Genomic DNA, 12,309 nt, shown 5'->3' with positions numbered 1-12,309 from the left:
GATGCCTGCACACGGATCCCGGCACACCACCATGCCTGTACATGGATGCCTGCACACCAAGCCCCACACACCGACCCCTGCACACTACTATGCTGCACACAGATCTCTGACACCAATGCCCATACACGGATCCATGCACACCCAGTCCCACACACCGACCCCTGCACACCACTATCCTGCACATGGATCTCTGACACCAATGCCCATACACGGATCCATCACACCAAGCCCTGCACACTGACCCCTGCACACCACCATCCAGCACACGGATCCCTGATACTAATGCCTGCACACAGATCCATGCACATGGATCTCTGCACACTGACCCACACGTCAACCTCTGAATACTGATCCCAGAAGGCCCCTCCACCTATCAGAGTAATATACACAGCCTTTCATCTCTGGGCTCCAGACCAAATAGAATTACAAGAAAAGAAGTGCTTTAAGGGTCCTTGTGATAATCAAGGAATAAATCTGCTGCAGGAGTTGGTGTATTAGTGAACTATCAGGGTCCTCAACTCCCCATGTCCCACGTTGAAAATTTACCCCAAATTGTCAGTTCTTCGGAACCCCACCTCAGATTAAAATCTTCTCACCAGGGAGTCTATGAGAATTTGTTCTTGTGTTTTAACTCCTAAGTGCTTTTTAAACCACTAGCACTGCAAAATTAGAGACCATTAAACAATATAAGGCAGCAAGTGATTAAATCTACCAAATACACGCTCAAAGCAGCTTAAGCTACTTTTTAATTAAAAATAAAATATCATTGGCTAAATTCAGATGCCTTAGCACTCTGGAAAAAGTTAGAAGGCTGTTCAAACTGCAAACCGCTGTGGACCAGCCCTGACAGAGGACATGGAGGACACGGGTGGCCTGCAGGGGACCCGGCCTGGCCTCTGAGCCCAGACCCAGGCGCCCGGATGCTGATGCCATACGCAGTGGACAGGAAGGGGTGTGCACTGCACTAGGGGTGTGCACTGCACTTGGGGTGAGCACACCATGCAGCTGAGGTGAAATCTGCTTTGCTGGCAAAGGCCTTTAAGGGGTGGGGGCTCCACTCTCCTGGCAGGGGACAAGTGGGGCAAGAGCAGGTCAGGAAACTGGGGCACTGAGAGCTGCAGCTGGCCAAAGGACATGTTAGTGCTGCTTTTAAACACAGCTTAGGCTGACGGCTAAACATTTCTTGAAATAAGCATTAGCTCTTGAGAAGCTGAGCACAGCAGTGTTGGAGTTAGTGCTGTCGCTGCAGGACAGCATTAGAAACTTTTGCCATATGGCTAGAAGTAAGTGAACACTGTCACTTTAAGTCCTGCCTGCTTGTTAAAGTCAAGTAAAGAAAAGGGTCAGGGGCTTAGTCAACTTCAGGCAGGAGGCCAAGACTCCGAAGATCAGACTTAAGACCGTGATGATATCATTCACTCTGAAGTCTTGATTCTCTCTCTGCAGTATGAGAAAATTTACTGGAAAAACCTTACCTCACCCTTAGTTTTCTTATTGTGAAGTCAATTTTTTTTCCTCTTGAGGATGATTTCCTAAATACGCATTGTCCCTTAGATACACACATTACAAACTCACTGTGCGCCTCGGGCACAGTCCTACCTGCGAAGCTTGCTCTGAAGTACAGTACGGGCACCTGGTGGCTGCAAGAGTACAGGACGTGGTACTCGTATCTGACCACCTCGGTCGCTGCCGCTGTCATGGGCACCTCTGAATCATCCGAGGGCACCTCAAGGGCCTCCTGGACAAAAACAAACAAAACCAAGTGCATTTGCCAGTTGTAAAAAGTACTGACACTAAAAGGGAAAGATGAGACTCTTTGCTTCCTTCAAAATTACAGTTAAATAAACACAGAAACATGAGGTAAGGAAAAGAGAATGACCCATATGAATATTCAGCGCTGAGACCTGGGTAAATAGCACAACCAGAAAACACTGGTATTGAGTAATTCCAGATTGCTTTTTGGGAGACAAAGCAGCTCTGGGGAAAGAAGCAGGAAGGAGGGGCAGAGGAATGATCTACTTCATCAGCGACTCAAACTTTACTGTACAATTTTAGCAACAAGATGCTGGCTATCCAAACCACCTTCTTCCTTACCTGCACAAGCTAAAAACATCCTAACAACGGGGCAAGAGGCCGTGAATGTCCCTCAGGGTCTGCTGTGCTTGCCAGGAGATGATTCATTGTGTGCTGAGCAATTCCCCTTGTTCTAAATAAGAGACTTACTTTGCAGGAGCTCGAGTTTGTTAGGTATATTTCAAACCCCCAAGATGACTGTGCATTCTTCACACTGTGCTCTTTGGGGGCTCTACAATGACTCTAAAATTTTAACAGATGGCAAAGCTCAGTGCAGCCACCCTGGTGGAGCCCGTGCCAGTCATGCCACTCCCACCCGGTCACTCTTCACTGGCTGAGTGTTCGCCTTTTCTATGTGAGGTTTCTTAAGAACGCATCTCATGCCTAGAAGCAGTCCACTGAACCCGTGGAATCCTCAGAGCCTGGTGTTGTGAACATACATGCAGTTATTTTGGTTGATGAATTCCCTTTGAAATTAAATTAGTAGAAGATCAGTTTGGCTTATTTTGACCTCTCATTAAAACAATAACGGCATAATGGGACAAATGTTGCCCCATCAGAAAGGACGACAGGAAAGACTCGAACTTTCTTAGCATGAAAGAAGGTTGATGTGTAGGTAAGTGAAGCCAAACCTTTCTTTCCCTTAACACTTCCCTACTCCCCGCCAGGCCACTGGGGAGACGATAGCATGATAAGTCACAACAGAGACACTTGCGGAATACTTTAAACTGAATCCCAGAAAACACTATCAATTAAACACAACAGATTAAGTCACCAGAGAAAAATCACTGAAATAAATGCCTGAGATACAGAAAATTAACACAGCCACAGGCAAGAGGTTTTTCTGTTTGTGTTCCACTTTCATCAGTCTTGATGGTCTAGATTTTTCTCCTGTGAGAGCTCTTTCAACCACACCTTTCTTTCTGGCCAGTAACTGTATTGCTTAGTATTTACAACTTTTTTTCTCTTAACATTATAAAAGAATTGCATCTTGTGCTATGGTTTGGGTCTTAAGCGTGCCTTAAAGGCCTGAGCTCCAGCCCTGGCGCTCGCACCCTACTTCCTGCCACCTGGAGGCTGCGCGGGGCTGCCTGCCAGGGGCCGGGCCCAGCAGGCCAAGAACCACGACGCACCCCACCGCCGGTGAGTCTTCCCTCCTTTGGCTGGTTCCCTCACAGAGACACAGCGGATAATACACATGGTGATAAGAAGGGAAGGACAGAGTCTGCCCAAGTACGTGGAATAAAAATTAAATTTCCTCACGCGAGCGCTTCTCTCCCTTGACATCTGTAACATTTTTAAGAGGCCAGAGGACATTTTTCCAGACTTCTGTGGTTTGGGGCACACACATAAGTGCACATACGTGTACTCGCAGTACCTCCTTCCCATCGTTCACCCGGATCAAACTGTGCAAAGCACATGCACGCTCTTAGAGTTTATTCTGCACTTGTGGCTGTTGGCCACCTGCCACACATCAGGCTGTGGACTGAACGCCTTTCCTCTGCTCCGTGGCACGACTGTGATGTGGCTGTCTTTTGTGTTTTTGCTTGAAGATTTCCACATTGCTAGGAATTTAGGTTCTTCTCCTTTGTAGGAGATTATTTGTATAATGGTGCAATGAAGATCCTAGACAGATATCCTTACACGCCTCTATCTTTCTACAGAGCAGATTCTAAAGGGTGAGACCAAGGCATGAGAGATTATAGATATTTTAAATTTCAAGAGATACTTCCACTCTGTCCTCAGAAAAATTCTACGTCAATTTATATTTCCAGAAAATAGGTCGGAGGATGCCCTTTCTGCATATCCAATTAATACTGGATATTACTTGCTTTTGATTTGTGCCTGTGGGTGCTGAAATTTTAAATGCCATTTTTGTTTTAATTCCTAACCTCTTGATTATTAGTGAAGGGGAGCATCCACTTACACGTTCGCAGGTGGCACTGAGCGTAATTTTACTCCCTATATTCCCAGCTCTGTCCGCTGTACTTTGCAACTGTCTTTTCCAATTTCCATATAGTCACTCTGCGCATGCTCCGTTTGCAGCTTCTGAGTTACGGTGCCTGTAACAGAAGGCCTCAGACTACACTCCACATCGCTCTTAACAGCTATACAGGTTCCTTCTTTGCGCACAAACATCTGCGGCTGAATTAACATCAGGTCATTAATGTGCATGAATTTTGTTTGTGTGTACAGCAAGGTAGATTTCTCTGAGACGCTGGCTCACAGTCCATCTTTTTTCTTATTGGTCCTAAATGTTACCATTATCATAATTTAGGGGTGTGTGGGTGTTTATTTTTTGGTGAGCTACTTCTGAGACCATCGTGGCTAATTCCTGAGGAGCTCCCGGAGGGCTCACTCTCGTCGCTGTCTTGGGATTTGAAGCCAGGGTGCCTGTCCTACCCGGGACAAGGGCTGCACTACAGGCCCGCTCTGCCTGGCCATCTCTGTGCAGACATCTTCGCACCCTTTCGGCAGCACGGTGCATCCCCAGCTGTTGTGCATTAACATCTTCCCATTGTATACAGTCACCTCTGCCCACCAAGTACCACCTTTAATATCACCTGCTCGAGAAATTCTAGACTTCATACATTCCCGGCTTCCCTTTGCACTTAGTGCTAGATGGCCTTAGAACGTCAAGATGAAGGCTATCTTCCTCATCTTCAGGTTCCTAGAAACTCTCGCACACAAGTGACAACCCTAGTAAGCTAAGGATTTAATTTCATTCTGTTCCCCATCACCTCAGGATATTACAGAAGCTACAGAAGTAATTTACTGGTAACCAGACCCCTTCCACTCCTCTTAAAACAGGTACATGGAGGAGCAAAAATACAAAACATCATCAGAGAGGATGCAAATAAGCACTGAAAAAGATACGCAGCAGCGCGGCCACCAGGGCAATGCAAGCTAAGACCACCCTGAGCCAGCCCTGTACTATCACAACGACTAAAATTAAAAAGAAGTGACTCCACCCAGTGTTGGTGAAGACAAAGGGAATGAGATCGTTCATCTTCTGCTGTGTGGGATATAAAACAACACAAGCTCCCAGGAGAGCCATACATTGTGTCTTACAACACCAAATGTGAACCAAATGTAAGCTACCACACAGCTCAACAACTGCACGCTTGGGCATTGTTTGCAGAAAAATAAAAAACCTAGATGTGAATTCATAGCACTTTTATTCAGAACAGCCAAAACCTCGAAACAGTTCAAATGCCATGAGCAGGTCAGTGGGTCAGCAAGCCAGTCTATCATGCTTCTTAACAACAAAAAGAACAAACTGTGGACACAATAACCACCTGCATAAGTCTCTGGGGAATTGTGCCACCCTGAGAGATAAAAGTCAGCCCCAAAGGCCCACAGCTGTATGGCTCAGGCCCCAGTATCAAGAACCAAAGCTAGAACAAAAGCAGTGACTCCACTTACACAGTGGCCCCTCAGTTCGGGAACTTGATTCTTTCCACATTCTGGTCAGAAACCGAGTTGGATGTGAACCAAATCAGATTCAAGTTGGTTCAACACTGACCTCATGGTGACGTCAGATCTCATCCAGTATCATTTGCAGCCAGACTCGTGGCGAGAACTGAGTTTGAGAACTGAGGCACCATTGTGTAGTATTTTTGAAATAAAATTTTCAAAACAAAGAGAAAAGAGATTAGATTTTTCAAAACTAAGAGCTGGTGGAAGGGCTAAGTGAAGAGGACCTGCTCAAAAGGCAACAGGAAGGTGTCTGTGGGGGGTGAGCGGCAGGATCTCTGGACTGTGGCAGCGGAGGCCGAAGTCAGCACCCACGGGCGTGGATGTGGCTCGGTGGAACAACAGCGGCCTAGCACACACGAAGCCCTGGGTTCTATCCCCAGGGTCACAAAATAAAAGGAGGGACACACGTGAAACTGTGTACAGATCCAAACATACATACTTGTACACGCAATGAGCAAAGAACTGAAAATCTGAGTAAGACTTAAGTCAAGGTCAGAATCCCAGCTGTGACACACTTTTGCGAGAAGTTGTCATCGGGGGGAAGTTGGGTCAAAGTGTTCGGGATCTTTCTGATTGCCTCTTATTACCTCATGTGACTCTATGGCCATTTCAACTAAACAATGAACAGCAATGCAACAGGCAATTTGAAGCTTGTTAGAGAGCCCAATGCCTGGGTTTACTTTAAAATAGTACAGGAGAGGAGCAGGCAGAAAGAAGGGTAGAGTGGTCCAAGTGGCTGTGGCCTGTGGCTGCTGGGGTGGCCTGGGAAGGTTTTGGGTACGCACTATACAACTGTCTACTTTTGTAAGGATTCACATTCTTCAAAGCTAAAAAGGCCAGGTTAACCACAGTACAAGGTACAGAATGAGAGAATTCTAATAGTAAAAGAAATCTAAGCGCTTCCCTGTACCCCAACTCATCTTGTAGCCATAAACAAGAAGGCAAGAACAGAACTGCTGCTGAGCTGTGCAAGGCCACCTCAGCAGGCAGGGCCACGAGGGGTCGGCCACTGCTTTCTCTTGGCACTGTAACTCTGCCAGCTTGTACTGAGGTGAGCCTCTTCCTAACTAGTACTGTATTGGACAGATATTCCTAATAGCATACTATTCATATACACATTTTAGTTTATTAAGATTTTATTATTTTTATTCTCTTATGTGATCTTAAAGGGTTATAGAATATTTAACTTGCTATTAGAAAAAGGAGTCACAACCTATTGGTTTTCCTCAAAATGTTGCTGTTTTATATTAAATGAGAGGGTGCCTGTGTTTAGAGCATTACATCCCAGGAGCCAGAGGATTAAGTGGCTCCTATTAATTACAGAAACCTTGATTTTTATTGAATTCAATTAACAATGAGTTGACAGTGATCTCCATTTAGAAAATCTGATATAAATTAAGCCTTGCCAGATAATCCCATTAGAGAAGATCACACCGAAGGGCCCCCTAGGCATCCGATGGAAAGCGCGCCACGTGCTCTGGGCCTCGGGAAGGAGATCCTATCTCTGCTTCTCCTGCGGGGAAGGGTAACTGGAGGAAGACAACTCTCCTATCACCGAGGATCTCTGTTACTGTGACTGAGCCACGAGGAGCGAGCTGGCCCACCCACCCTTGAGGAAGAATGCAGCCAGTCTGCTCCTTTGGTCTTTGGTCCAAACCTCCCAAGTGGGTCGGCGCCACAGTTCAGGGCCACAGCCACGTCTTCATAGGCCTGCACCTGGGTGCACAGAGCGCCTTTCGCAGTGGCAGAGTCCGGCATGGCGGGCAGCTGACCCTACGTCTGCTGACAGTGGTGAGCCAACAGAAAATCTCGTAAGAGAGGGACACTGCGGGAGCCCGGCGGACTCACTGGAAGAGGTCTTCCAGAAGGGATGGATGAGGACACTCAGAGCCAGTGACCAGGGCCACATGGGCCTCTCTGTCCAGGGCTCACTGCTTTACCACGCAGTGGTCACTGGGGTTTCACATGGGTGCCAATCACCTTGCAGCACTGTGAATGCAGCATGTGGTATAAGAGCAGGGAGACACCAGGCTCAGGGGTGACTCCAGGTGGCCTCTGAACGGAGCTCCTGTTCACAGCGAGATGACACCAGCAACACCGGCTTCAGGCAGAAGGAGGGGCCATCCGTGCCCCCCAGGGGGAGGGAGTTGGCATCGCGTGGTCATGGCAGTTCCCACAGAGGACTCTGTCTCTGCTCCGGTGCAGGACTAAGTCTGCCTCCAGACCCACAAGCTCAAGGGCCCTGGAGAAGCCAGAGGGCAGAAAGCTTCCAGGGCACAGCAGGCTCTGCAGAGCTGGCAGTCCTGACCTCTATGAGCAGACAGGAGCCTGAGGGACAGCTGGAGCTGGTGACACAGTGCCCACAGCAGTACCAGAACAGCTCAGAGGACCTTCCTTAAAGACCCTCACTGGGATCTGGACCCCCTCTGCACTGCACGACATCCCCAGCCCTGTTTAGTTCTTTTGAGACATGTATCATAGGAAAGCACTGGCTTCAAAGCTCAGTTTGTCTAAGCCTGTTGCTGTGTCTGTGTCAGTCACTCCTTGCTCTGGAAGAAGGCCTGAGGGCACCATCGCAGCAGCAGGCGAGACCCTGGCAGCTGACCCTCAGGCACAGTCTGTGTCCATCAGCAGAGGGATGCAAAAAATGTACTATGTATTCCCAGTACTCTGCCATACAAAGGATAGACCCAAGTCATTTGTAGGAGAATGGACACACCTTGAGATCGCAATGTTAAGAGAAGTAACTGACACACAAGCTTAATATAACGTGGCGTTTCTCTGTGAAAAACTCAGTGTCCTATGGAAGTATGATGAGGCACAAAACAAGACAGGCGGGCAGTGTATCTAAGCATGTGCCTTGCCTTGGTACAACTGGCTTACGTGCTCTGTATGCCCACTGGCCTAATAAAAAGGGATACAGAGAGGACAGCGAGGGCACCGCGGTGTGCTGTGGACACGGCGAGCCCCCTAAGCAAATGTGGCGTTATGTACTGCACACATGACTGATAAGAGTTAAAATAAATTTTAAAACCACACAAAGCTGCCAAGCCTTTGGACTCTAAGCCCTGGCTCCTCCCCTCTGCCAAGACCATCAGATTCTTAGGGTGGGGGGTCAGGTGTGCTTCAGGATGCCACCCGCAGCTCTTATTCAGGAGTCCTGCACTGGGCCTTGAGAAATGACCTCACTAGCGATGCTCCCGTGGAGGCTGCCTTTCCTCGCCTGCGCTCAGGCCCTCACTGGGCCTCCGCCTCGCGCCCTCTGCACACTAAAGCTGGGGAAAGGTGGCACCAGAATGCTGAACTATGCCACAAACTAGGTTCGCTCCACCAGCTGCTCACCGAGATTCCGCGCACGGCTGTCACTGGTGTGCCTACACTGCCCCCTCCCTGCTCCCAGCGGAACACCTGCATCCGCTCTTGTCCTGCCTGATGAATTCACTTTTTTTTCCCCCATAATTTTATTGATAAACAAACAGCAATGAGACAGTTTCAAATCAAATTGGTAGGACAGTTTCAATAATTAACACATTGCATACATTCTTCCTAGTGGTTAATTGCTGTACAAGATGCGGACATGAGATCCTAACACCATTAGAACAAATCTATTCATTAAGAGAATGTAACTATATATCTATCTTAACCACTTTGAATACATAGATACAAAATGGACATTCATCTGTATACCCTTTTTTGGTTAAGTTCCATTATTTGAATATTATAGGTGTGTAAACTCAGCAAAATATTCTAAAAGAGTCCAGGTGCCCGTAATAGTATTGGGTCTTCCGCTTGACTGGCAATGTCAGAAATTGTTGACCTGAGTCCCGACAGCTCAGCATAACAGCATGGCTTTACTTCTTATATTTTGTTTTTATACTTGTCTGCTGGATGGTTAAGCCCAAGGTAAAGCAGGACCTGTGCAACAAGAGTTGTAGCTTTTGGGTCTGAGAAGGTCAGTGAAATCCCCTCAGGATTTATCCTGAGATCCTATACCTCAGACTGTAGAAATTATGGGGCCAAAGAGGAAAGTGATCGATGATGTAGAGTGTGCCTAAGGAGAGTCACATGGAGAGAAAACACTCTCTCAAGCTTTCACAGAGAGCACATTGGCCAAGCAGTGGCCGTGACTCATCCACATGGCTGCACTGACAAAGGTTCAATTCACTCTTGCTAAAGCATCAGCAGCCTGAATGGCGGGGCTCACTGTTCCTTCACCACTCAGCACATTAAGCAGCAGATCTGTGGCCAGGAACTCCAGTCGACTGGGATCTTTTCAGGTGCAATTTGGAGGTGAAAGAGGAATCAATTTGGTACCATGCAAGCAACCAACAATACATGGGTTGCCTTAGGGGTGTTCTGTGTTTTAACTCCAGAGCCAAGAAATTTTTCCATGCTCCCTTGCTATAGGCTAAGCCAGTTTTCTCTAGATTTATCCTTGCAGAAAATTAAGAACTGAGAGTCATCATTTTTTATATAATATCCTCTCCAAAATATGAAGAAATTTATCACCTTCAGATTTCTCTTCCTCATATTAAACAATTCTAGTCCTTGTAATTTTTCTTCTCTTCTTAGTCCATGGATCTGCAAACTTCTTCTTAAAGGGCCAGACAGTAAATATTTCAGACTTCACAGGCCACTTGGTCTCCAGAGACGTCGCATGAAAGGAGCCATCAGCAACACAGAAACCCACGGCGTGGTGACCGTGTGCCAGGGATATTCTAAGTGCACAGGTATCCTGCGGCCCGAGACCTGAGCACCCTACCTCGACAAATCCACTCCAAGGCTGTATTGAACATCACGTTATTACTGTGCTTTTCAGGAAGCGAGGGGAGCCTTCTCAAAGGACCCAGGCCTCCTTCTCTCCCACTCCACTTCCCTGTCTGAGGATGTTCTACTGCACTTCCTGAGAGGATAAAAAAAATTCTTAGAAAGGACGACAATAATTAAATTCAATGGGATGAAGTTTGGCTGAAGTCATCTTCCAAGGGAAGATGGCTCTACCCTAGCTGAAGCAAGTGCAAATTTTAAATGTCTTGATGAATAAACTGCAAATTCCTTCAGCATATGAACAAACTTCCGCAGTGAAATCCAGGAATGAGTAAACTTCACTGCCAAAGAGAGAAACTGTTCAGCCTGTGAAACAGGCGCTTGGAAGACCCTGAAGCTGAGGACACAGCCCCTGAAGGACACCGGAGATGTCACACCCCCATCCTCCACGTTCTGCTTCCTTTAACTAGAGGAGCCCTAAAGATTCCCATTCACACCTGTGCCAGATACAGCCAAGATGCAGCTGTGGCCTTTAAATAATTCTACTTCAGCAGGAATCAGAGTAAGATCAAGTTCTCAGCTTCCTATGGGGATGTAGGGGACACTGGAAATCTCAGATTAAAGCACGTGGGACTTGCAGCTGGTCGCAAGCTGAATTCCTGGTTCACATGCTCCAGAGATGGGCAGGCCATGCACACAGCCCCGCCTGTTTCGTCACTTAATAAATGAAAAAACATTTTGCCCTCCTGCTTGTCTCGCTGCACACAGGCACAGCCTGAGGACTGCACCACGCCCCAGCAGATGTGCGGGTACCTCCCATGTTCCAGATCATGGTCCCCCAACATTCTACCAAGGGCCACGCAGTGAATACTTCGGGTTTCACACCCGCTACATTTAGGATAAGATGTGAGTTTGTAAGTTGGGCCATGTTCCAACAGAATGAGATTTATGGACACTAAAATTTAAGCTTCATATAATTTTAGTGTATCATGAAATATTTTGTTCAGTTCTTTCTTAACCACATAAAATGTAAAGATCATTCCTAGCTCAGGGGTTGTACAAAAATAGGCAACAGGCCCGTGTTGGCCAATCCGTAATCTAGACACAGTCCTGGATCTGGGGACAGAGGGGAAGATTGGAACATCATGTCCTATCACATCAAAGCTGAAACAGTATGACTATAACACATGCTACTAGAGAAAATGCATATCATCCTCAGAGAATATGTAATTTACTTCACCTATAAATTTGGTTTGTGAGGTTTTACTCTTTCCTCTTTAGTTCTTGCAATTACAACCTGCTTTTCTGCAGCACTGACCATTTGCATATGTGAGTCATCCTATTCCAAGAGTTACTTTCAATGCAGGTCATACGACCTCCGCAGACAGCGTCGTGGGAGCTGTCTTGTCCATGTGGGCCAACAGAATGACCTAGACCCTGTCACTTCTGTCTCTGCTTAGCACCCACACCTTTCCTGACTCCTCATGCAGCCTAGAAAAGGCCTCTGCCACTGTGTCAGGTCAACACCTGCCCTTGGCCACCAGTGGGGCTTCTTCCTTGGCTCTGCACACACATGCACGCACGCATACACACACACACCCTCTCACTCACACTCTCACACACTCATATACACATACACGCACAACTCACACACACACTCACATTCACACACACACTCACAGACACGCACACACATACACTCACACACATTCATGCACACACACACACACACACACACACACTCACACACAGGGTGCAGAGAGCACACGGTCATACTCATCCAGATCTCTGAGCGGCTCCATGACCAGGGGCCTGCACCCAGCAGACACTGGAGAACAAGCAGGCACAGGCTTGCCCTCAAGGAGAGAGCGGGCACGGCACCGCACACTGCAGCCTCTCCAGCGCTGTGAGGACCTCAGAGTGCGGCTAAGCCTCATGCTCGGCTCTGGCACAGTGACCCGCCTGCCCCCTGAAGTTCAGGTGCTGGAC

General features: G+C 47.4%; 1 protein-coding gene across 3 annotated transcripts in view; it reads right to left on the bottom strand.

Moving 5' to 3' along the window:
• The window catches only part of Atg10 (autophagy related 10), a 286,953-nt gene that overhangs the window by 97,404 nt on the left and 177,240 nt on the right, over positions 1–12,309 (bottom strand). For all 3 annotated transcript variants that reach the window (XM_023700994.1, XM_004640936.2, XM_023700995.1), the window contains one exon: positions 1,600–1,738. In XM_023700994.1, the coding sequence (XP_023556762.1) occupies positions 1,600–1,738 (139 nt within the window). The remainder of the gene's footprint in view (positions 1–1,599; positions 1,739–12,309) is intronic.

The sequence above is a fragment of the Octodon degus genome, unplaced genomic scaffold, assembly GCF_000260255.1.
Source record: "Octodon degus isolate 3935 unplaced genomic scaffold, OctDeg1.0 scaffold00129, whole genome shotgun sequence".
Taxonomy (NCBI): Eukaryota; Metazoa; Chordata; class Mammalia; order Rodentia; family Octodontidae; genus Octodon; species Octodon degus.
Note: the sequence above shows the minus strand (reverse complement) of the source record. Positions and strands in the feature narration are given on the sequence as shown.